General features: G+C 38.4%; 3 protein-coding genes and 1 non-coding gene across 6 annotated transcripts in view; 1 reads left to right on the top strand and 3 right to left on the bottom strand.

Moving 5' to 3' along the window:
- LOC131687994 (ADP-ribosylation factor 1) overlaps positions 1 to 848 on the bottom strand; it is a 28,801-nt gene extending 27,953 nt beyond the window's left edge. Inside the window, exons 1-2 of one of the 3 annotated variants that reach the window (XM_058972117.1) lie at positions 546 to 848; positions 422 to 476 (exon numbers count right to left, since the gene is read on the bottom strand). The gene's annotated coding sequence lies outside the window, so the exon portion shown is untranslated. Of the gene's footprint in view, positions 1 to 421 lie in introns of all 3 variants that reach the window. The other 2 variants (XM_058972116.1, XM_058972114.1) reach the window with 2 other exon arrangements.
- The window catches only part of LOC131687988 (high affinity cationic amino acid transporter 1-like), a 400,280-nt gene that overhangs the window by 230,857 nt on the left and 142,168 nt on the right, over positions 1 to 27,255 (top strand). The window lies entirely within an intron of this gene.
- Trnas-aga (transfer RNA serine (anticodon AGA)) lies at positions 3,840 to 3,912 on the bottom strand. The gene has a single exon. It is a non-coding gene; the product is annotated as a tRNA-Ser (tRNA).
- On the bottom strand, positions 20,138 to 24,893 carry LOC131687986 (nucleolar and coiled-body phosphoprotein 1-like). Its single transcript, XM_058972101.1, has 7 exons — positions 24,688 to 24,893; positions 23,433 to 23,822; positions 23,299 to 23,374; positions 23,049 to 23,241; positions 21,114 to 22,977; positions 20,900 to 21,044; positions 20,138 to 20,801 (listed from the first exon to the last, which is right to left on the bottom strand). Exons 2-7 carry the CDS (start codon positions 23,790 to 23,792, stop codon positions 20,704 to 20,706), a joined length of 2,736 nt encoding a protein of 911 aa, XP_058828084.1. The 5' UTR covers positions 23,793 to 23,822; positions 24,688 to 24,893; the 3' UTR covers positions 20,138 to 20,703.

Consider the following 27,255-nt stretch of genomic DNA (forward strand, 5'->3'; position numbering starts at 1 on the left):
ACAAGAATGGAATAACGACCAGGGACGTAACATCCATTACCATGATTCCAAATACAACCCCATATTATTTCAATTTTCAAGTTTTGGGACTATTTGAAAACGCCAAATATTTTGTTTTCAAATTGACTTTCCTTGAATTTTGCTGGTAACCCTGTAAGCAAGTACGCATTCAATAAAAATATTCATCTCCTAACATCAGAAAACACAAAAATTTTAAAGTAGGTATATTTCATTTGCTTGTTTTGCAATGTTTAATATATAAAAAAAATAAATTTCAATATTATTCATCGTTTCCAAAATAAACTGTTGGTATCATTGAAACCTGTACTTCAGAGTATAGTGAGTACCACTAATTGGTTCCATATTGTACTAATATGCGCTGTCAGTCAGCAAAGAACTTCATGATAGCATGGCTACTTACAGATGTGAAATCAACAAACGCCGGAAATTGCAACCTCAACAGTTTGAGTTGAAAACTGAAAAATCCTTAATATTTAATGTTCTTCTTCCACTCACACGGAAACTATACTGAACTTTTCACGAACCTTTTTTCTACCACTGTCCCGTACAGCCCATCGGTGACTGATGGACTAGCACCGCGATGAAAATGACGTGAAACGCCTTTTCCAAGTTTACGTGTCGTTTGCGATAGCGACGTCTGATTTTGCTATCAAAAAAACCGTACTTGCACTTGAGAATGATTAGTCGGTTGTAGGAAAATCACCTCTCCCTACCAGAACCACAAGCACTTGCGCGAAAAGATACAGAAAATACGGATTTTTCTACAAATAAATAACTCCGATAAGCGCCGATGACGACGACGTGAGTGAAAATTGCGAACAGACAGAACTTCTTGGACTGACAGCAGAGATGCCAGGTACTTTTTTCAAATGTCTGCAATAATAATAACAAAAGTCTGGGAAGAACAAAAAATGTCAGGAAAGCTAGTGTAACCAAAAGCCTTTATATTCAAAAATCTGCAAATATCTGCAACAAAATATAAAAATCTGCAAATATCTGCAATCAAACTAGAAAATCTGCAAATATCTGCGTCATCCAAAAAATCTGCAGCTTAAATTAAAAGTCTGCGAATTTGCAGACTTGTCTGCAAATCTGGCATCTCTGACTGACAGCTCGACAAAGGCGAATCTTCGCTCACTAATGTGTCCGAATGCGGGCGAAAGAGATTTTATTAGCACTGTCAGCGTCAGTTGGACTCCCATTGGTTAGAACAAGAGGGAATGATAGGTAAAAAAAACTTGTTTTCACTCCTTCATATGAGCTCATAAGTTAGTTATTTGACAGCATATGTGGCATCTCTGTTTCGCTGTCTTTTGATGACGACTTTCAATGATCGTCGATGTCGGTGCGATTTCTATTTACGTTTGTTGAACTTTTTGATGGCTCACTGCCAAAATTGGCTGCGCTCGGAAATGTTCTAAATTGACAAGGGGTATATAGGATGAGGCTGCAGCATGTAGGGGCCATAGAAAGAAAACGTCCGGTATGTGTCCCAAAATTGTTTAAAAAAATCTTACATTTCTCGACAAACATATGATTACGGCCTAAAAGCCAACTGTCATAATCCACTTTGAATGGAAATTCCGGACAAAATGTTACATGCCAATCACAGATGTTGATAGTAAACCAAAGAGAAAAGTTTTCTCTTTCATAAACTGTTGTGAACTGTGCTCAGCTAGTAACGGTTTCTCCGGAATTTCCATTAAAAGTAGATTTTGACAGTTGGCTTTTAAACCGTAATCATATGTTTGTCGAGATTTCGGAAAAATCTATCGATGTAACGGTTACCTGCCCATCAAAACATCATCAGCTAAGAGAAGAAGCGACAGCAGATTTCTTGTTTTTTTTTTAAATTTTCTCCACTATTCCCTCAGATGAGGAAAATGTGAACGCAACACGCAACCATTTTCGCCAAATACATTTTGCACCTCACAGATCACAACCAAATCACTAAGTAACAAATAGCGTTCAAAATTAAAGAGTAGACAACGAAAAAATAGGCATATTTCTGAAAAAAATTTAAGCGACAAGAACTTGAATCGATATCTTGTAAAATGGGGTTTATAAGTTATAAGTTTAGTTGCGGGGGAAACAATTCAAGCAATATTGTCACAAGATGACGACTGTGCAACATTTTCTCACAAGCGCCGCGGTCGTAAATTTATCGTCGTTTTTTTTTACCTTGAGCTTAAAACCAAAGTTTTTTTCGATTCCTTAGAACGATAGCAAGCGACGTATGTAGGATTTTATTCGAGTTTTTTTTTGCGAAATGGCATAAAAATCGACACAAAATTGTTCCTTAAAAAATTACACAATAAGAACCTAAAATCCTATAAATACGACGCTGATGAAAGCAATTTCGATTATGCTGTGAAAATTTTCAGAACGGTCAAAACTTATTATTTCGAGATACAATTTCGACCAGCTAAACGAGTAGTTTCGAGAAAAACGCCGGTAAAGTTTTCAGTAGTATACATAAAAGGCGGTAGAATTATTAAAAATTTCAACATCTATATATCATTGTCGCCTGTCATATTTAAACCACTGAGAACTGACATACAAGCGCAGAGAAGGTGAGCAAACGGCAAGTGCCAAAACAAATACTGCGCCAAAGAATACCATTGGAACGTCGAGCAGCACAGAGCCTGTGACTAGCCATGGGCAAAATAAAGGAGACGAAGTATTGAACCTGATAATAGAGTTCTATAAGATGACGACACGAATGAACTCATGATGAATGAAGTTCACGTTTGACAATTTTCGGTGGTTTGTTTACTTTGGCAATTGCGTGAGTGCGAGTGCAACGGGTGCTCATCTGTTACATTCGAACTCGCGTAACTCTCATGTAAACAAACCACCGAGAATTGTCAAACGAAGTTCATCCGGCTCATTTTGCGGGGTTATGTTGGTTGGTGTAAAACCTAATAGCCAAAACAATTAGCAAAATTTTGGTGCATCCAAGTGAACCTTCACCACGCAAAAGGTGCAACAAGCGTCCTTGCGTTTAGACATCGCTCTTATATAAGAGTCGTAGGGAAATAAATACTAAATACCTCAGCTCACAAGTTGGTATATTCGAAAGACCACAGCCAATTCCTACAGCTGCAGTTCTGATAAACGCAGCAAAAAGGTTTCTCCAATTACAGGATTCATTCAGCGAGACGTCGCCGCCATAACAGTGGAGACGGCTAGGGGCAAGCAGCAGATTGTGATCGCACCTGCTTACTTCCCTGGCGATACGGATACAGCACAACCTTCTAAAATCGATATCCTCATAAAGTATTGTAGAAGCATAAACAATGCGCATAACACAATAAGGGGTAGTACCTACTAGAATACCGTTCGTCAAATGATGCCAATGTTAAGGGAGTTGAACCTAAATATCATTTATGAACCCAGTTATGAGCGAGGTACTGGACCTCACGTTATGCAGCGCTCAGATAACGGAAAAGACAAAGAGTTGGCCCATTTCAGACGAATCAAGTGTGTCGGAGCATAGGCACACAATGTTCGCCATAGAAGCCAATAAACTCACCATGCAAAAATACAGAGAAATAGGGAAAACAAATTGGTGTGTATCCTGTTCACATCTGGAACAGTCGAAAAGAACGGGGAGTAAGATCCACTCGTTACCTTTGCTGCAGGCTTGCTATTATCACAAGTCTGTCGTGAAGTATTCCGAGTTGGGTCACCCACAGGATTTTTAGTTTTTATGAACGTGTCCACTGTAAAACAGACAAAGAAAGAATGACCGGAACGGTGATAATGAAGAAACGGTGAAAATTCACATTTTTATTGGAAACACCGAGAAAAGATATGTCCTCAAGCAGGAATCGAACCTGCGATCTCCCAGTCTCTAGTTGGGTGCGTTAACCACTCCGCCATCGAGGAACTGTGATGATGTCATCACAAATTCTCAATAGTATCCAGCCTCTCGGTGTTTCCAATAAAAAGAAAAAGGAATTTTCACCGTTTCTTCATTCTCACCGTTCCGGTCATTCTTTCTCTGTCTGTTTTCTAGCGGACACGTTCATAAAAATCCTTAAAAAAGGTAAAAACAAAGACACGTCAAAACAAGGAATGCACGTTTTTAATTCATATTTGCCTAGAACTTCCACGTTTGGCGAAGACCTGGGAACTCTTAAACTGGCGTATTCTAGCTTTTCCTAATATGTACGTAGATCAGCTGGTTGAGTTGAGAGGTTATCAGTTTCACTAAAGCCTCATCTACCGCCAACAGGAGCTCTACCGTTTTGAGGACCGTGTTTGAAATTGTCGTTCTGATTCTGCACCAGGCGGAGGCTGATCCTATCGGATCTGATACTAACGGGAAAATCCCCGATCTGAGGTGCCTGTTTTGAAATCTTTGACGCTTCATCGGCACAGACGATTTCGAGATACCAACGTTTGTATATGCACTTCCTATAAACGTGTATCTCGTATTCAGTTGTCCATGGCTGAGGGAATTCGCAGGGTACCCTACCGGAATGATGGCTATCGAGTTCAACTTAGTCATTTCGTTGAAGGTTGGGCGCTGCTCAGTTTTTAGTATCTCTGTAGGATCCTGTCCCTTGATCTTTTTCGGTTGAGGTTCCTTCCTGCGTCTACTATTGTTCGGTGACTCCATGTCCGTCGAACGCTGTCGCTTGCCTGATGCCTACCTTATTGGAAATTTTGCCAACTCTAGCGCTTTATCCGATTTGTAGTCCTTTCTCAGCAGTCACCCATAGCGTTTTCTCGCCACTCCGCTGAACTGACGAGTTCCCCGTGTTCCACTTGTTTTATTCTCGGATCCTTCAGACCCACCGGTTACTCCGCTGGACTGGTCTGTGTTCTCCTTGGCCATCGTCCCATCCTCGTCTCGAGCTGGATAATTGAGAATGGACGAAGTGCAGGACACATCAGCTTCCCAAGTTTGCTTTTTTGCGCAATCCTTCTTCTCTTCCACCGCAATCTCCTCCGAACTAATATCTACAGTGTTCTTATTGTTTTCCGTTTTGTTCCCACGAATAGCTATAAGGAAACAAAGTCAACTCTATCACTTATTAGTGTCCCGCTTGACAGGGTAAGGGCAAAAATATTCCGGGGTGCGTCCTCGTTCCCCACAGGCTCTGTGCGTAGTTTGGTATTTGTCATCACCTTGTATCCCAGTGCTTCGAACTGTCAAACGTAGCCCTCCGCTTAGCAAAATGGCTAAAAGTGCGTGAAAATTTCAGTGATTTTTCTTCCATTTTTTCAGTAAATTCAAGGTCATACTGCATTTAATTCATTCTCGCGGATAAGAAATGTTAGCTAATCATCGAATTAGCAACATTTTGTTTTTATTTTGGCTTTTTTATTGATGGACACACTGTCACGGAATTCGGGCTTCACCATACTAATTCATGCGTAATACTGTGGCTGAATTTTAGTTATGATGGCTCCCAAAAAACTATGCTGTACCATTTGAAGCAACTATACAAACCAGTGGATAGTGTGACGAAAGGTGGATCTGACCGTACTGCGTCTCGTTTGTATGAAGCTCCGGAAAGCACCATCCATGATCAGCAATATTCGACTTCTACACCAACAGCATCGTCCATCATCAGGCTTGAAGATAGATCGTTTGGCCGAATGGTTGATTGGTATGGCCAAGGTTGAATGTGGTTTACATCCATGGGATGTGGATGCAGTTAACTATTCGCGAAGACTACATATTAAGAAGACATATCTCTTTCTTTCCCCCATACAAACGAGAAGCGACAGAGGTTACAGCGCCTCTATTGGAGGAAGGTAGGAAGCTTAATGTAAAAGTGTATATGTGTGTATGCATCACTATGGGAAGTACCTGTTACTGTTTCCAGATTCTGGACAGTTGCCAGTCTTCTTGATATGCAGTCTTCGCTATTCGTCACCCAGTCAAAAAAGGGAAGTTGCTGGCTAACGGGGGGCTATTTGCCAACTCGGATGCGCTAAATGCCCTTCATTTTGCCAGCAAATTGCTGGCAATTAGGGGGCTATTTCAAATGCAAATTGGGCGATTTGCCTCCGTAATTTTTGTGCCTCCCAACCCGCCTTTAAATCGCCCACGGAACGCATATTATTATTATAATATAATACTTATTTTCGGATTCATTATTTACTCACATATACTTACCAGTATACTAGGTAATCACCGCCAACTTATAGGAAGAATCAAAGGTGAAATTGGTTTGCACACCAAAACTTATCACAATCTGACGTTCATTAAGACTTTAGGTCAGAGATACACTATACTATACTTATACACGATTCCACAATTTCCTACATTCGTTGGCTAAATGAAGTGCACTAGGCAAACAAAATACAAGTGAGAACACACCAATTGTTCAAAAAACAATTTTAAGCTTAAGCCAAACATGAACCGCCATGCTTGAAAAACGCAAAAAAGTCCATTTCCATTTCAGCCGCCAGAAAATTTGTTTAGCATTGAAATTGCCTTTAAATCGCATTCGCAAATTGCATTTGTTCCTAGAAGCAATTAGCACAGGCGAGTTGAGTCAAACACACTTAGAGCAACCGTACCGGTGCGTTGCTACTCGGGTGACCATTTTGATTACAGGCAGCGTGGCCATTTTAGCTTAGTCTTTCTTCTGCACACCGGTCGTTGCTATCACGGTCATCAATTTAGTTACCCACCTCCACACCGGTTATTGACATTTCTTAGAACAATTAAGCGTGTAACACATTGAAAATAGTGATATCGGTCAACACAATGGATTATTCCTGCCTTTTGTCGGATTCTAGTGATGATGACCTGGATTTCATGAGTCAAATGTTGAACCAGGCACAGGCTGCATTAGTCGAACGCTGGATCAGAATAAGAATAAATGCGAACGAAAAACTCGTGAAAGAAAAAGGCCCAATATCGAACGTTCAGCGCAAGAGGGTGCTCAGCGTTTGGTGTCCGACTATTTCAGCGTCGACCCGACGTATACAGACGAACACTTTCGAAGAAGATTCCGAATGAACCGTAATCTTTTACACGTATAGTAAACGAAGTTAAATCCACTAATGTGTATTTCGTTCAGCGAGCAGATACGACTGGCAAAATTGGGTTGTCAACGTTACAAAAATGTACTGCAGCAATTCGACAGTTAGCCTACGGATCTCCAGCTGATGCTATAGATGAGTATACACGAATGTCAGAATCATCTGCTCGGAGCTGCATGTTAGAATTCTGTCATACAATTGTAGACCGCTTTGCTAGTCAGTATTTGCGATCACCAAACAGCGAAGACATAAAACGTTTATTGGATGAAGGCCAAATGCGCGGGTTTCCTGGAATTTTGGGTTCCCTTGATTGTTGCCACTGGGAGTGGAAGAATTGTCCCACTGCCTGGGCTGGTCAGTACAAAGGGAAAGGAAAAAAACCGACGATTATTTTAGAAGCAGTGGCATCACAAGATTTATGGATTTGGCATGCATTCTTCGGTATGCCAGGATCCAACAACGACCTGAATGTGTTAGAACGATCGCCCCTGTTCTCTGATTTATATAGTGGTAGGAACCCTCAAGTAGAATTCATCATAAACGATAGGGTCTACACTACTGGATATTATCTAGCCGATGGTATCTATCCTCCACTTTCTACATTGGTTCAGACGATTACGTCACCAGTTGGACAAAAGCGTAAGGTAACTTGCTCATATTACTTGGAATTCATTATCAAAATGAGTTAACAGTTCGATGAGCTGACTGTTTATTGTTTCCTAAAAGATTTTCAGCACTTCGCGAAAATGCAAGAAGCAGCCCGGAAATATGTAGAGCGTGCATTTGGTGTTTTAATGACACGGTTCGCTATTTTGAAGAACCCTGCTAGATTGTGGCGGAAAGAAGATTTGGCAACAATAATGCGTGCATGCATTATTTTGCATAACATGATCATCGAGGATCAGAGAAATGATGCATCCGAGTCTGATGTACCTTTCAACTGTCGTAATAGCGATGTTACTGTCAACATGGGTTCTGCTGATGGCTTCCAGGCTTTTCTTGAGCAATACGACCAAGTACATAATGCTACGCTTCATTACCAACTACAAGCGGATTTGATAGAGCATTTATGAAAAGTAAAGGGGGAAGAAAAGGAGTGAAAACGTACACTTACATACATGAGCAACACAGACTTAATCTTAATACATTATAATACAGTTTAATACATTATCTAAACGTTATGCACATAATTCTCACTGGCGGATTTAAAGATAAATTTCTCAACATGTCCATACAAGATTAATTCTTCTAGTTGTCAATAAAACATATCATATCAGCGGGTTGGTGTATGAATTTATCGAAACCTGAGTGCACGCTACTCGGCTATGAGCTAATTAACATGGGTTCATGCAAATATACGAATTAATAGTAAATGTAAATATCTTCGAACAGGCAGACAAGGTTTCGTGCAACGATCGATACTGGATCCTGGATAATGTTCGTCTAACTCAGCGTTGCCAACATTTTTTTCAAAAAAACTGGAACCTTTCTAGAAAAAAAAACTGGAAAAAAACTGGATGCTCGAAAAAACCTACTATACTCTTGTTTTGTTTAAGTGAACGATTCAATGAACGTAATTTTAAGTAAACACGTATGTTCCAAACCTTTTATTGAAAATTTGAGTCAGTTTTTGATATTGTTGTCCAAATTTTAAAAAATATTAAAACATCTGAATTTGAATGTAATTCTAATAGTTCCAGTCGAATTTTACTGTTTTGAAGATTTTCAATCTACACAAAATCGTAAATTAAAGACCCTTTACTAAACTTGAGAATGCGCTTAATCCTTTCTTACGATAGTATAGCAACTAGCTGCGAATACAACAAATGTTCATGTAAATATTTGACACAATGTACTGCCACCTTTATGTTTGAGTAAAATTCATTTGAAATCGTATCAAAATGTACATTCTTGTACCGTTTTACTCACAAGTAGTATAAAAAGAGTTCAGGTCACGGTGGATTTAAATCTTATTCTGCGGCACTCTGCATCATCCCATCGCTTGCTTGAAAATTCTGTGAATCGAGTTACAATTTGTGAGAAAGAAAACTAAATAAATGAATATTAAAAAAAACTGGCTAAAATTTCAAAAAACTGGAAGATTTTTCCGATTGTCTGTTTGACTGGATGTTGTAAAAAAAACTGGAAGAATCCAGTTTAAACTGGAAGGTTGGCATCGCTGGTCTAACTGATCATCCGTTTATGCCGAGGGTCAATAACTGTCTCAGGACACACACACCATCACGTCAAATTTACAGTGGCTTTTCTGCGGAGTGTGATCGCGTTATCTAACTTCATGTTCTGCATGCAAGCTGCGCGGGAACAAACCGGAGGAACACGCTTTTTCGAAGAATAGCTACCCAAGTAACCATAAGCATTAAGCCATTGCACTATATTGGCTATACATTTGCACTAATGTTGCATTGAAACTCCATTACAGCATTAACAACGCAATAAAGCTCTATATTAGCATCAATAATGCATAACTGCACAGCCGACATATAGCATTAAAGCTTGCTCCATATGCGTATATAAAGCTGATATAACGCGTACATGCTTCAAGGATCTTTAAAGCATGTAAGCTTTACAAGTGCATTTAATGCCATTATAAAGCAAATAAAAAGCTGATATAATGCTATTGTAATGCTGTGGGTTTATTTGTTATGCAACTCTTCTTGAAGATTATATTCGGCATATTTCATTTCAATCGAACCTATGCAATATGGTCCAGGAAGCAAACGCAGCGCACTTACCGTGAAGGACGGGGCAAGGTTCCTCAGTTCGAGACTTACTAAAGGTAATTTACGTAAACATTCATATCGTGTGAGAACGAAAACCCATTAAGGATATTCATTACAATGCATTAGAACAGAGTCAATTACGGTTTTGAACAGAATATTTTATTTTTTTTCCTTTTTGCTCATCATACCGAAAGGAAACATAAGAAATGGTTTTAAAAACATGGCGGACAATGACAACCAACTGAAGCTTTTCAATAGCATTAGTAGTGCCAATATAAGGCTTTCAAATTCGACATTTGTGTGCTTTTGCTATATAATAGCATTAGTACTGCAGAAACGAGCTGTCAATCTCTGCACAGTAATAGCACTATATTTCGCCTTTTCTGGCATATTATCAGCATTATAAGTATGTAGGGCTTCATGGCTTTTTAGGATAGCTTTATATGTGGATTTAAAACAGATATTAGGCTACGTTATAATGCTTATTGGTTACTTGGGTAGTGCTTTCGGACAATTCTATACATGTTTCCTTTTAAGCCTGATTCTTTTATTAAACCTGAGGTGTCATGGAGGAGGAGAAATCTTTTCTCCCCTAGGGAGGCCTTAGGTATCCCTGGCTGTGAATATGCTAACTACAAAAACAGAAACCAATGAAAGTTCTATGCAACAGACGAATTTAATTTCTCCTGAAATTGGAAATATGAATTCCATCAGAGTACCAGTAATTCTTAGGCCACCAAAACCGTCATATATTCTTATTTTAAATAGATGCAGTCCAGTGCATGAACCTGTGTGCAATTTACATGCAAATCCACTGCATCTTTATCTGTGTGTATTCAAATTGCTATGCAGATGCACAGATATCTGTGGTTATTTGCATGTGCATCTATGCAGATGTGAACCTGCATATGCATCATACATCTGCATGATGCATATGCAACGCAATCTGTATGTAGCTGCATGTGAATCTACATCTATGTGCGTCCACATGTCTGTGCATTAGGCTGTCCCAAAAAAAATCGATGTTCGAAAAGTCATGGTGCTCAACCCTATAATGAAAGATAAGCACATTTTAAGCACTTTTGTAGAACAAATCAAGTTTCTAAAACATCATCTAGAGGTTCCGCAAATGCGATTTATGAAAAATGGTCATTTTTAGCAAATTGTCGTATATAAGTGGTATTCGCAACTTTTTCAAAGCCCAATTATTTTTAATATATTTTTTCATTTTTCTGTGGACCTCAGAGAATAAATCCCATTTAAAAGTTTCTTACAAAAAATCCTTATATTAATTATAGAACCTCTTAATCATGGCGAAAAAAATATTTTTTTGGTTAATTTTGAAGAAAATCCACACAAAACGAATGTCAATAATTTTTTTTTCAATAAACCAAAGGCATGTTTTGGAAAGTACTGTTCATTGCAAAAATTTTCATGAACAAATGTTGTGAAAATTCGGCCGAGGGGCTGAGATATAGCATTTTTAGTAAATGCTTTCAAACCATGAAACTTCGCTAGATTTTTTGAATTGTTCAATAACTCAACCGTAACTTGACCAGTGTAGGTATATTGGGTGTCAAATAAAAAGGATTTTTCTCAATCTTACAAAACATGTTCATATGTGGAATCTACCATCTTATTCTAAGGTAGTTATTGAGAGATGTATGGGATTGTGCATGATCAACAACTTTTTCAAATAAGAAGTGATAACACCAATATTGCTATAATCTATGTAACATTCACGATTGATTAGATTTATTTATTAATGTGAATGTATGCTAAGTCTTGTAATAAAACACTCAAATTGAAACTATTTGATATGTTATCGAATACATTGAAGCTTTAGAAGATTTATTTTGGCTATTTCTGTTTTTGGCGATAGTAATAACTCGTTTGTGTCAATACCATTCTTTGAGCCATCTTTGTTGAATTCTTCACATGAAGCTAATAATCGTACAGTTTGATAATTACTGAAATATTTTCCGAGTATGCTCAAGATTTCCGAGCAAACTTTGACGTGCCTAAAACGAAACAGTGGAACCTACAAATCATCATCACTTTCCATGAGTTCCTCAATGTAGGCATCTTCAGAATAAAAATCTTCACCATTGATATCATCCGTGGATTGAACAGATTCAGAAAAAGGTTGTTCAGAATCGATTAGAGTTTGTTGTAAAATTCTTTTTTGTTCGATTTCATAATATTTTTTGGCGGTAGCACTCAACACAGAAAAGTCCACTGACATGATAGAGTGATTGACCAACCGGTTTATTGCTATTGTCCTTTCTCTGTTCAAAGCGGCTTTTTCTTTTGACGCCTCCACTAAAAGTTCACCCGTCCTAGCCAGTTTCAAGCTCGCATGAGCAACACTTCCATGCGCTTGCTGTTCCAGATTACTGGTTTTTTGACCTTTTGGACGTACAGATGGGGTTGAAGTTGTGGGTTCACTTACTTCTGTGGAAGTTTCATCCACAGACTGCCTACGTTTACATGGTAAGACCTGAAATTTGATATATGAAAACAAAAAAAAAAGTTAATAATCAAAACAATAAATGTATAATTGTTTCGCATAAATGTTTATTTGCTTTGTTTATGATTGGGGTGATAGTTAATAGAGTACAGTCGTGATTCGCTGGTTGGACACTTTTTAGCTGGACCGCTTTTTACTTGGACGTCCGCTAGTTGGACCATTGTCAGAGAAGAGAAGGGCCACTCGAAATCAAAACTTCTCACAATTCTTTTTAAAATCACTAGCGGCACGTGGTGTCGAAGCCCTGCAAAATACACTGTTAATCAAAACATTAGTTAAAAATTATACGAGGTTACTGGTATAAAATGTCTAGCAAATTCATCCCCGATAATCCGACAAGTGGTCAGAATATGTTCTTCCAAATAAAAATTGTCATGCAATAATTAACGCATCTTTCAAACATTGAGTGCGTTTTTTGGTTACAAACGGATATTTTACTTTAAATATTAACCTATCCTTTTCCATCAAAAAACGAAAGTTTTAATGTAGAAGTATGTAAGCATACATTTACGTTTAAATATCGAAACTTCGACTGCACAGTTGATTCTTAATGCTCTGAACAAGAAAGATTTTCAATGGATATCTTCCCAATGGTTATTGTATGTCCTTTCTTTTGAGAACCACCATGAGATGGTTTTCGCAATGTTGTTTTAAAACAATTTGTTAGCCAACCATTTTCCTTTTCCAGGATTCGATATAAGTTTTTGGTCCTCATAAAAGTGGAGGAAATTAGTTTTTAATTATTTTCAATCTTTTATATTAAAGGCTGCTTTGTATAAATTCTCATGAGTACCTTTTCAAGGATTTAACGTCGCATTTCAATTTTTTACGAAATGTCACCAAGGTCTGTAAACTATGATGGGCTCGAAAACTTCAGCGACTTCTGACTACTCACCAGTGTTGCCACAATTAAATCTGTACTGGGAGTTGAAACTTCTTCGTATTCTGTACTAACACAACGACAAACAAAATTATTTTATATATTTATTTTTCATTCGAGATAGTGAAATAGTGAGTTGGTGCTGATGCTGATATTTGGCTGCAAAAAACCAAAAATTCCGATTCGGAATCGGTTATTTCATTTGCGATAAAATTTCGCCAAAAACCAGTCAAAATTCCGGAGTGTTTACTGGGTAATGTCAAAATCAGCTCCTGTTCAAATTCTCGTTGTTATTTTGTTTTCAACCTAAGCTGAGCTGCGACCAGGGCCGCATTGGAAGCTGTGTTTCAGTCTAGAATTATTTTAGCCATCTGTTTTGCTTTAAACAAAAGGAAGATCTGTGTAAAATTTCCGAAAAATCTATGAAAAATTGAAATATTTCATGAAATTGTTAAAAATAAAGAAGCTATGACCAAAAATTTGGCAATCTATGAGACGTTTGTTTGACAACCCAGTGGTGGGTTTTGTCAACTCAAATTTAAGTTGAATTTACCTAATTTTGAGTTCACCCCAAACAACTCAAAAGTACCTTCCTCCACGGAAGACCTCGACTGAGTCGAATCTCTCTTTTTGTTTTTGACAGCACTAATAAGTGCGAAAGCGACGCACAACTCAAAAGTAAGTTAAAAGAACTTTTCTGCAGGTTGTTTTATTTAACCGTGTATAGAGTTCTACGCAAATCATTTCACACACACTAATTGGAGGTTTGTTTTCCTCCAACTGTCATATATAAAACTGTCAGTCAATTTAAACATTTGAAGTAGCTCGCCAAAAGTATTTTTAATGGTGTTGTAATGATCTTTGCCGCCGTAGAACTTATTCCGGATACGTACATTACTGATTAGTTGGGATCCATCACGAAAATATTCCGACCGAAAATCTATTTACGCTTTGTTTTTCTTCACTTATGGCTGGTGGAGTAAAGACACTGAATTACTGAATAAAGACTCGCCATCTTATCCCAACTAAATAAAATGGTTTGGCAAAATTATCTTCCGCAAACTAGCACCACTGTCATAGCATTAACTTCAGTTCACTCGTATACTACAGTTATCGCAGAGTTGCTACGTCGATAATTTCTTCATCACGAAGTGTTGTGTGAAGTTTTGTACCAATAAAACTACCGCCGGTTTTAAAAAATATTGGTTTTTTTCGCTTCCTGGTGAACTACGACCTTCGTGCGGAATGGGTCCGATTCGGTGGTTTACCAGAAAATAACAACATTACGGATAGCTGCAATGGTTGATGCAACTTTTAGAAGGCACTGTAATGATAAAAGTTGTGTTTTACCTTGCCTTAGAGATTCGAAACAGAAATTTATTCAAAATATTTTAACTCACTATCACAATACTTTCCAAAATTCATTCATCAGATTGCAACATTTGACAAGTCTTCTGCTCGATTGGAATGACATTGACAGGTCTGGTGTTCGATTGAAATGACACTGACAGATAAATGGTAAACAAACAGCCTCCTGTCAAGAATGGCGTCTCTGTACAGCCAGCATCACTGCCATGAAAATTAAAACAATAATTTTGGACCGAATCATTAAAAGCTGTTTTTGGTTACTAAGTGCCGATTTTCTGAATGATATGGTATCTAATCATCCCGAAAGATGCAAAACGTCGTGTGGAATGCTTCAATATTGCGCATAGCGCCGAACAAAATTCTTTGTTTGGGGCTTTATAGCTATAACGCCCCATATATATCTAGGTCGCTGTCAAACTCCATATGTTGGTATAGGGTTGCCAGAGGGCTGTAAACAAACGATTCACGTGTCAAGTCTTCATCCAGAAGGATTCAGCGTCATTAAGGTGGAGGAAAACAAATCGTTGAACACACTAATACAGTTACAGATGGTCAAGTACCCTATGGGTGCTTACAGAGTGGCGGCGAGAAGCTAAGCTGGGGCTTAAGCTGACATTATAATTCGAGAAAACTGCTTGCTGCAAACCAAAGGGATGATGTCAGAGTGAAAGCCGAGCGGATCTGCACCGGTTACCTGTTTTCACTCTAACAGGTTACATTTGATATGCTGCAAGCAGGTACCTCCCATCTCGCATCCTACTGTCAGTACCAGCCCCTTCACAGTTTCTCACCGCCACTCTGTAAGCGGCTGTACCAATCGGTACCAAACTGTATTTTTTTACAAAACTATGTTATCCGTATCGTACAGAATCTGTACCAAAAATAATCGAAAAATCTGTACCTTTCTAGATAAATCTGTACTTGTGGCAACGCTGCTACACACTTTTCAGATCTGCGCACCGAGAAGCAATTATTAATCAACTACTCAGCAGCCAAGTTAAAGAATTTTTCTAAAATAAATTTAAAAATAGTTAGACTATTAGAGAAAACAACTCAAATGACCGACGATTGCGAGATTGTATACGTTAATTGGGTCATTAAGCTATATGCTGTTTTCGATTTGCTCTGATGCAGCTGATGTATGATCAAACTTTTATTTTTTTGTTCGCAAAATTACAAATATTTTTTTTTTACAAAATTGAATTATCACGACAAAATCTTCCATTGGATTTCCTAATATGTGCTAAGTGCTCTTGTGACCTTAAGTATTCACACTAGCTTTCACTGCATTGGATTGGAATTAAAAAAAAGTTTATTTCTTCAGCTTAACTATCACAAGTAATATTTTGACGACAAATTATGACAAATGGAAAAATCCACCACCCATGTGGAAGATCACGTTCCACTACTTAGAAAGAGGGCTCTGCAATCATGTGTTACTTAGTAAAGGTTCCTTACGAGTTACTCTTCAATGTGCAAAATTAATAAATGCATTTCCATCGGGCTAGGTAAATAGAGAACATTCCGTTGAAACTGGATGATTCTCCGGACGTCCCGCAAAAATAACATAATGTCGTTTTAGAAAACGAGCGTTCAATGATTACATACAGCAATAAGCATAATATCAATCAGAAAAGTAAAATCTATGATAGGAAATGCAATAATACATTTTCTGTTATTTACCGCACGCTTTAGCGGAGCTCGACCTTACCGCCTGCAACGATTTATACGAGCCAGTCTCAAAAGTTATACTAGTTGAAACGTCATACGGGTGCACTCTCAAATCAAAGCAAGGAAAACCAGCAACAAATCCGATTCGCTTTTGTGAGAACTTTCGTGATTTTTTTTGTTCGAAGTGGTACTTCTCTTCTCTGATGAAGTTTAGTCGGCTTTGGGGAATATCTCATTATTTTTGGGTAAATTTGGACTCCCTCGCTTTCGTTTTTCGTTGGAGGAAGTGGGATGCACAGATTTAAAATTACCTACTGCTAGGTAATGCAAGTTTTCTGTGCACGTCAAACTTTTTAAATCGCCTGATGTTCGTCCGCATTTTTTTTTTGATAGGCTTGTGTGTAAACAGCGATGCCAACCTTCCAGTTTAAACTAGATTCTTCCAGTTTTTTTACAACATCCAGTCAAACAGACAATCGAGGAAATCTTCCAGTTTTTTGAAATTTGAGCCAGTTTTATGCAGTTTTTTTAAAATATTCATTTATTTAGTTTTTTTTCACAAAATTGTAACGATTCATCCAAGCGAGCGATGGAAAGATGGCGAGTACCCTAGAAAAAGCTTTTAATCCACCGTAACACCATGTACCTGAACTCTTATACCCACTTGTGAGCAAAACGGTTCGGGAATGTACATTCAATTTTAAATGAATTTTACTGAAACATAAAGGCAGTACTTTGTGTCAAATATTTTGATGAACATTTCGACATAGATCTTTCATTAGGGCTTAAATCGCAAATGTAAACAAACTGCGTTTTCGCTATTATGACATTATGCGACAAAAATACTACAAGATTGAGGTGAAAATTAGTTAAAATGGTTTTTAGTTCGATTTATAATTAAAGAAAACAAAACGGCGAAACATGCGTTTTCTTCGAGATTTCGACTTAGGCCCTTCTTCTCATATGGAATATAAAGGCTAAACTTACATTTTTTGACAGAACCGGGCGTACGGTTATTATTCACAAAATTATTCTTTAAACGGCGGTTCTATTATATAAATGATAAGCAATATCTACTAGGATCATGTATACTCGATAGTTGTTGCACATAAACATTCGAATATTTCGATATTTTCATGAAATTCGAAGAAAAGATGCACGCGCCCTATCATTTACATTGGGTTTCTATGCGCCCATTTGCTGAGCCCTATTAAAAAGTATACTGTCAAGCTCGCCCATTTACCCAGCCCTACCCAGCAAGACAGAGTCAGTTTAGCCCTTTTACCGCGCCCTTATGAAAATTATGTACACCGTTTAGCCCTTCCGCAAATGGTGGTTGCTGAAGGGCGAAATCACGACTGGGATGCAAATTGGGCGTAAGCATTTTTTTAGTTTCTACCCACTAAAAGCACATAGGAATTAAATTCTTTGTTATATTGTCATAAGGTTTAACCATAGATGCTTCCGGAAAAACATGGTCATAAAGTAATTTATACCTACAATAAAAACTACATTTAGAAAAGCATCGCCGTATACTGAAACTGATTTTTCTCCATTTGATTACATTGCGACTTTGGCCCTATTGAAAGATCTGTGTCGATTTGTTGAATGCTCAGCTAGGGGCCGTACACTAATTACGTAAGGGTTTTTTAGAACTTTTCAACCTCCACCCCCCACCCCCTGATAATAGTAAGATTTTTGTGAACTCCCTCTCCCCCAAACATAAGATCTTATCATGATTTTCGTAATTAAAAAATCGTATTGTTAATCCATTAAATATTATATTATTATAAGGTTGCGAAAACGATACGTATAGCAATATTACCAGAAAATTCATGACAAAAGTTAACTGTAATCATCTGCAGTAATTTTACTTGCATCCTAATTTCGGCCAGCAGAAATTTCAGAATTATTTTTGGGAAATATTCAGAAATTCCGATTTAGTTCACATAATCAGCTTCGCTATATTCCACTTCCTTTGAATCCATTGCTTTGTTATGTAGATCTTAAAACAATTTATTTCCTTTTCTGCTGTGAATTTATTCAGAGTTCCAATTCATGACAATTTTCTTGAAGTAAATTACAGCTCACACTCTGGAAATATTCAGCCTAAAAGATCTTTGACAATCGCAAGACAGAACATTTTCCGGATACCTTGCGACTTTGAAGCGAAAGTTGAAAAAAAGGCTTAGTTACACGAAGGGCATCAACACTTTTTAACTTGTAAGGCATATTATGACTCCAGAACAATGTACCAGCAAAAGCCAAGAAATTGCTGTAGCTGCTCCAACATCATTGACTATTAAGCCGTTCCTCACGTTGGCAACAATCTAAAAAAATCCATAACTAATTTAACAATCATATTCTGCTGCTATAAAACACTTCAATTCGAAGTCCGCCCTTCCTCCACCTCAGATAACAATTTGTAAGATATTTTGAACCTCCCCCTCCCCCATATTCCCTTACGTAATTAGCGTACGACGTTTTGTTGGCTGATTTCTCTAAAATTTTATTCTTTATCGTAAGAGCGGTTTAGGCGCATCCTCGAGTTTACGAAAATGATTTCAAATTTAGGATTTTGCGCATGTGTAGATTGAGACCTTCAAAACAATAAAATTTGAATGTAACTATAATAATTACCATCGAATTCAAATGTTTAATATTTTTTAAATTTGGACAATATCAAACATTGAGTTGGTTGTTTAGTAAAAGGTATGGACATACGCGTTTACTTAAAATTACGTGCATTGAATCGTTAACTTAAACATTACAAGGATAAATTAGGTTTCTTTTCCGAGCATCCAGTTTTTTCAGTTTTTTTTAAGAAAAGTTCCAGTCTTTTTGAAAAAAATTTTTTTGGCAACGTGTGTAAAGCATCAACAGCTATATAGATTCTACTTTTGAGTACAGATCAAATGGCAAATTTTCAAGTACGCAGCAAACTACAGCATCCAGAAAAACTTGCTGATAGAAATTCAAAATCATATGACACATCAGCAAGTGGATGATTTTAATCGCAATCATCGATTTTAATGATTCCTACGGTGAGTGGCTGGGATACTAGGCTTTTTAAAGTTTGGCACAGGATTAAATATGTACAAAACAGTTCACTATTGATACCAACACAAGGACCAGTACAGGCACAGATGCAAAAGAGGAGTTCTCTAGATGCAGAACTATTATTCAGAGGCTTCGACGAAAACCGAAGTAATAAATTTTTATAATCTTATAACATCCATTTTTTCCAGAATAATTTGTCGAAACTATACCGCTAGATCTGTCTCATCCTCCAGCTGACCATCTGAACGTTTTGGGTATGTTCTGCCCTAGTAAAATGTTACAGAAAGCTTAATCAAAACCAAAATCAAAGCCACACCCACACTCGGTCGCAACTAATGTTGCTTACGATGAGTACCTGAAAAATATCGAGAAAATTAAAATAATTGAGTTGAAAGAAAGAAAACTGAACGACAAATCAAGAGAAAACTCCAAGCTGACAAAAAAGGCTCAGCTGAAATCTAAGCGCCTAGAACTGAAAAAAGGTATAAGAAGAAATCAGTTCTAAATGTTTTCACTCAAATTCTATTATTTACACAGTATTTAGTTCATGTTATGGTAAACGGTATTAGGAATTATTTTGTGCGGTATTCTGACTCATTCCTCTTAGGTGCGCGGTATTAGGCGTATTGTTATGTCGTTCGTCAATGATATTTTTCAAGGGTTTATTGTAATGAGCAGTATAACTTGTATTTTTCATATCAAATATACTAAATATAAAATGAGCTAACGCGATAGTCACAATCATTTATCTAAAATTTGAATTTTTAGGCGCACTTTTTACTTGAAATGTTCTTAACCTCACAGTATTAGGGCATGTAACGATGCCATAGTGATTCGGATTGTTAAAATAAAAACTTGCTGTTTACACTCTACGTCACTGCATCCATTTATTAGCTTTACTGGGATCGGGTTCTTTTGTTTTGGATCGTATTCTAGCGCAAGCGAGCCAAAATTCAGAATAGAGAGCCCCAACCTTCGATCATGTTTTCTAAGAACTTGGAATTAACAAATAAACGTATCGAACCGCCTATGTTAACCTATATTATTTCAGACATTTATATTCTTTTACTATACTAAACACGCATAGGCTGAACCGCTAATGTTTTAATGTAACATACATATGTAATACATGTTATGTATGTACAACTAAAACGTGTAAATTGAGAAACAAAAACTTCTCGGAGTATACCTCACTTTTACCACATGATTAAATATTAGCGGAATTTCTGTACAAATCTTTTGTAATGTCTAGTTTGAATGTCAATCGGAACATTTAAAACAATATTAACTAAACACACTTGTATAGCTAATCTAGAGCTTAAAACATAGTACCTATCTGTTAAAGTTAAATAGATGACGCGTAACATTTTACGAGTCATGAAGAAATTCGTAAATATATCCTAACACACCCTCTGCTATGTTTAGTTCACTAAATTCAACGACTGATACTGTTCTTCATTCACTTCAGTCATCATGAAGCTTCCGTCCGGTAAAAGCAGAACCACTCGCCGGGTGCCACCTTTGAAGAGAAACAGAATTAAGAATGTGATTAGAATTAATACGATTTTGCTGCAGCAGCACGAGACGAAACATCATTGGTAACAAGTTTGCACTTACCAGGTGATGGCTGATCAGCTTGAACCACTTCAGCGGTGATTTGGCCGTCCTGGGAGTCCTCGGTCTGAATCGTCAGTTGCTGATTAGGATCTACACCTTCCTGCATTTTGTACTGTGCAGCTTGTTCTTCCGTCAGCTGTTGACCCTGTACGAATAGAGTTGCATAAGTGTATGAGTAAACGAATGTTTAACATGGTTCAAAATCCGAACTCACCTCCTGATGTACCCCTATGTGAGTCACCGCTTCTGACACTGCTGCGTCTAACGTTAGTACATTAGCCTCAGCCTCGCCTTCACCTTCCTGCGCAGCAACCAACACACACTGCTGTTCTCCGTCCGCGCCCTGGGCGATCAGAATAGTTTGACCTTCGGCATTCTTTCCAGCAACCTGGTACAGAGTTCCGTCTTCTCCGGCAACAATAATCGGCGAGCCATCTTCGTTCGTCAAAATCTGTTGTACCTGAGTGTCCTGTTCCTGTCCAAGTTCGTGTTGTTGTTGTTCATGAGACATGTGCGGTGAATTTTTCTTCGTTTTTGACTTGTCCTCCTCAATCTCCGGACTTGGCACTGGCGTTGGTTCGCCTTCAGCTTGACCCAGCACTTTTCCAGTGACAGGGCAGAGCGTTAGGGCGCGTGGTGGTGATTGCGGAATTTGAACAGGCGAAGCAGATGGGAATGGATCTGGTAGTTCGTCGTCTTCGTCCTCGTCGTGGCCTTGTTGAGCGTCAGCTTTCTGGTCCAAGGAAGCAGGAGGGGATACGACTCGCTTAACGATGTTCAAACCTTGCTTGCGGAGAGCGTTTATTTTCTGTTCTGAAGTGGTACTGGTTTTTGAGACCGGTGAAGGTTTTATGTTTCGATTAATAGGTGATTTGTTCATCGGTGGTGAAAGCTTAGGTGACAAGGAGCTTCGCTGGATAACGTTAGTAGTGACTTTTGGAATCGGGGCTCCAGCAGGATTGGCATTGTTGACAACTTTTTGCAAAGGCTGCCGCTGTTGTTGTGATGGAGATGAGGCCTGCTGTATAGGAATCGTGGTTCGAACAACCTGTTTGACCAACTGTTGTGTTCCACCAATGTTCTTACGTACGATTCGCGTAGTTGTTGTGGTGGTAGTTAAAGGTGGCGTTGTCCTGCTGAGTGGAGCAGGCGATGATTGCGGCGAAGGCGTACTTGCATTCACTTTGAATACACCTTGCTTGGGAACCTCACCACGATTAACGATTTGTACCTTAGCTTCCCCGGCGACATTCTTTGCACTGGTGAAACCTGGTTTCTTCACAACACCGCTAGCTGTACCATCTTTTGTGGTTTTAACAATTACCTCTGCTGAATTTCCATCGTCCTTCTTCGACGACCCCACTCCGTTGACTACTTTGACGGGCGATTTCACTCCAACTGGAACAACCTTCACACCAGGTTTCACCAACGCTTGGCCAACAGTTACATTTTCCGTTCTAAATTTCTTCAACCCACCTTCTTCCTCGATATCGAAATCGCTGTCGCTAATTTTTCTTTTACTAGCTGCTTCCTCGTTGTCAGAACTCCCGCTTCCAGCAGCCATCGTGCTACCAACCCACTGCTTGACTTTATCCATCGCATTGACCTTCGAATTTCGTAAAGGTCTGTTGGTAAGAGGTGAACTTTGTGCCAACGGAACAACTATGGGTGTTGCGGAGGGTGTGTTTGGTGTCACGGTAACCGCTACTGGTGGTTTGGTCACAGTTACTGCGGTCTGAGAAGTGATATTAGGCGACGAACTAGTCATCGAAACGGAAGCCGCCGTTGCTGCCTTGGCCTTTTCCGCCTGCTGTTGCTGCAAAGTTCGGGCAGCTGCTGCCGCTCGTTGTTCCTTCTGCTTTGCCAGCTGCACTTCGAAATATTCGAGAACACTTTGGCATGTTTGTAGATGGATAAGCGGTTCCCAGGTATTCTGGTCATGGGCAAACTTGGACCACTTGACCAGATACTCGTGTTCCTTCCGGCGAGGATTGAACCTTTTGGCCAAGATCTTTTCGACTTCCTCCTCGATGACTTCGCCGCTACCAGGAGTAGTGCGCTTGGCGACGGACCGTTTTCTGCACAATGAAGACAAGTCAATTAGTGGAATTAATACAAATTACCATTACGGTGCAAAAAAACAGCCTACCCAACACCCTTGTTGATGGGATTCAATTCCGGTTTTCTGGGTTGAACAGGAATTGGAGATTTTTTCACATCGCTTTCGACCTTATTGGTGACCGACGCTACCGGAGAGATGCTCGGCTTGACATCTGGTTTGCGAGTAGGGATAAAACGGTTCGTAGCAGTGTTTACTGTGTTTGCCGGAGTAATTGCTGGTTCTGAAAGGAATGGAACAAATTTGTATCAAACCGTCGGGTAAAGAGAACAAAACATACTCTTTTCTTCGGGTCCACTTTCGATAATAGTTTTAGTAATTTTAACAGGCATTTCTTGAAGATTACCTTGTCCCATCTACAAAAAATAAGATTTTTATTACATGGGCGCCATATAAATATCTCCAATTACTCACCCTGGCAAACGACTGAATTGTTCTGCCAGCAACGATCCATGTCTCCCGTACCGATTCCTCCAGCTTAACCCAAGTTTGATACAACTTCCAGGAATTAACATTCCCTGCTACCTCTACATTCAGTTGAGCCGCCTTCCACAACAAAAAGGCCCAAACTTTTGCCTTAGTTTCACGGCAGTCTTTCAGCGTGGACTCTTTGCGACACTCCTGTTCCTTGTGCTCCTTAAACAGTTCAATAAAGTGAAACACGCTGTGACAGCGGCCACATACCAGCACATCGCTCTGGGTCATTTCGGCTTGCGCCTTACGAATCAGGTCCGGATGCTTGCCGATGTCCGCGGGATCAATATCTTTGCCCATTACGCTACGTTGTTACTTGGTCTAGATATGCTAGAAAAGGATTGATATTTAAATGAGAGTTACTGACTTAAACATTTATAATTTAATCTTTAAATTCATGATTTTGTGTTCTTTGGTATTTTTTTTTCGAGATTGTTACCTACGATACAAACTAGTGGTAGATTTCTTTAATCACAAAATTTCGCTCCTAATGTTAACTCTAACCAAAACCTTTCCTTGTCCTGATGTACAGTGTAAACTAACAGATTTCCGGACGCAATAAAACTACAAAATTTACAAAATGTATCATGTATCCAAATGGCACCTGTATGCATTTAAGGGTTAACATCATAATAGTTATTGAATTGTTGGTTTATCCTTTATTTATTGAAATCACCTTAATTTTCAGGAACATTTGGAGCAGGATCTAAACCAGACCTGCATATGCATATCTCTATAGGGCAATAAAGTGCCTTACAGGCGAATATGGGGCATCGCTTTGCTGACGAAGCCAAGCCAACACATCGTAAATCTACGGAATGCCGTTCGCGATTTTGCGCTAAAGCTGGGTAGGGATACCACAATACCTTACGTTGAGATTTACCTTAAGCTATTTTGACGCCATAAGCTTCTTAATTTGCGTCAATTAAAACCATAAGAAAACGTAAATGTAATAACGGTTAAATTAATCTGTCGCAATCATACACAATTTATGGATTCGCTATGCGCTCTTAAATTCGAGTCCTGCGAGCTGCATCTAAGCCTCCCCAATTGGGGAGCATCATTAGCTATACAGCAAAAGAAACGCCAACCTACCTACCACTTAGCAACTTTGTTCTCGCAGATTTCACTGTGTATATAGGATGAATGCAGCCAGAGCTGAATAGTGTTCAGATCTTTGCTAGTAGTTTCTCACCTTCGAAATATCTATCCAAACGCGCAAACCAACACCTAATTCGAAACACTCCGGGTAGAAGATCACTTTTTCACGCAGTTTTTGTAAAATTTTCACCAATTATTCGCAATTTTCACGGAATATTTCGCTCCAAACGAAGGAGTACAGCGAACTTACTGTGGATTCTAGTCGGTCGCTTGCTGGTTCGTTCGCTAATTTTGTTCTGCGTACAAATGGTGGTAAAAGCACGAAGGCCTCGACGGTGGATTTAGCACTGGTAACGCGCGCGCCCTCGCCTGCCCAAGTGGCCGACTTGTGTTTATTAAAATAACAGTTGATCTGCACGCTTATTACAAACTACTAATTAAGAGGAATAAAACAAAAAGATATACACTGTAAAAATATTCTAGCTCTAGGTTTTGACACAAAATTGTGAAGTTTCAATCCACAATGAGAATATTCAAGAACTTCCAATTGCCTTTAATAAAATTTTACTTCATATACAAATGTGCCACCCATTTAAATTTTAAGCGTGATAAATTATAAATATTTTGCACCATGTAATCAAAGTTTTTGGCAATAGCGGCAACTAATTATAAATGTCGGCGTATTAGGGGGCTTTGCCGCGCAGAAAAAATATCAGTTAAAATAAACAAAATTTAGTTTTATTGAACAATTTTCCTGTTTGATATGGTGACAAATGAGATTTAGATTTAATTCAATGAATACAGTTGTTTAAAATTACTAATTAAACTATAGAGTTCTATGCAAATGATTTCACTCACACTACTTGGGGGTTTGTTTTCCTCCAGCTGTCATATGTTAAACTGTCAGTCAATTTAAACGTTTGGAATCGCTTTCCTAAACTATTTATAATGGTGTTTAAATGCTCTGTGTCACTGTGAAACTTATTCTGGATACTACAATACCGGTTGGGTTGGGTCCACCGCGCAAATAATCCGGCCGAAAAGCTTTTTTTCGATTTGTTTTCCTCCACCTATCAAAAATTATGACAGGTGGAGGAAATCAAATCATTGAACACACTAATACTGTTACAGATTGTCAAGTACTCTATTTGCTTCGAGGGGCAAGCACTGAATCACGCCTTTTTTGAAAAGGGCCAATAAACAAACGATTGCAGACGAGTAAAATTCTCGACAAACATATGATTACGGCCTAAAAGCCAACTGTCACAATCCACTTTGAATGGAAATTCCGGACAAACCGTTACACGCCAATCACAGATGTTGATAGTAAACGAAAGAGAAAAGTTTTCTCTTTCATAAACTCTCGACAGATATATGATTACGGCCTAAAAGCCAACTGTCAAAATCCACTTTGGGTGGAAATTACGGACAAACCGTCACTAGCCGAACACAGTTCACAACAGTTTATGAAAGAGAAAACTTTTCTCTTTCGGTTACTATAAACATCTGTGATTGGCGCGTAACTTTTTCCATTCAAAGTGGATTTTGACAGTTGGTTTTTAGGCCGTAATCATATGTTTGTCGAGAACTGTTGTGAACTGTGTTCGACTAGTAACGGTTTGTCTGGAATTTCCATTCAAAGTGGATTTTGACAGTTGGCTTTTAGGCCGTAATCATATGTTTGTCGAGAATTGTACGCAGAAGAATCAGGCCTTTTTGAAACAACAAAACGTTTAGTTGAATTTCAAACTTGACGAATGACTGTTTCAAACTGAAATGGGCGTTTCTCGAAAGCAAATATTTGGTTTAGTTCAACAAATACTTCTGTTTGCATTTTAAATAGAAACATTGTTGAAACAAAATAAAATTTGTTAGATCAAATTGTTCCCTTTGTTAAAAACTAACAATATTTGTTCTTTCAGTTGTTCACTCCTTTGGTTAATAATAATTTTTTTTGTTTCTTCGAACCTGTTTGTTACAAATATGTTAATACGGAATGCTCTAACGATTTTTCGAGGACACATTTTATAACCCAGGTACACCAATAAAGGTACACTGTCAGAGTGACTGTGTACTTTGATGAAAAAGTGTTAAAACTAGCTGCACTGACGAATCATTAACAACTTTATGATACGTATCTATGGTTACTATTTAAAAGCTAAAAAAAAGTTTTGATATTTTACTAGTTCATGGATAACAAGTAATAACAATTTGGATTGAGCGTTGCGATTTGGAGTTATGATAACGGATTCTTGCTGTTGGCTACGTACACATGAAAGTTAAAGGCCCTAGTATAAAGGTACGCAAAGAGTGTGCAGAAAATGAAGCCGAAAAAAGTCTACCTATCGAGCAAAATTAGAATCAAACTTTGCTGCAGAGGTATCAGAGATGTATTCCAATTGTGCTCGATAGGTAGGCTTTTTTGACTTCACTCTTTGCGCAACTGTTCTCTATAGACTGTGATGAAAGTAAGATGTAACGAGATATTTTGCACACACTGAATCAATATTTTCCCCATTTCAGGACAAATACGCAATGTTTTCATCTGGTTATACATATATTTTAAGGGTGTTTTGAGTTAAATATGTACTCACGAAATTCATTGCAATAAATCTTCGTAAACGATTTGGCATCAGGGAATGCAATACGAAGTTCTCTTGAA

The sequence above is a fragment of the Topomyia yanbarensis genome, chromosome 3 (assembly GCF_030247195.1).
Source record: "Topomyia yanbarensis strain Yona2022 chromosome 3, ASM3024719v1, whole genome shotgun sequence".
Taxonomy (NCBI): domain Eukaryota; kingdom Metazoa; phylum Arthropoda; class Insecta; order Diptera; family Culicidae; genus Topomyia; species Topomyia yanbarensis.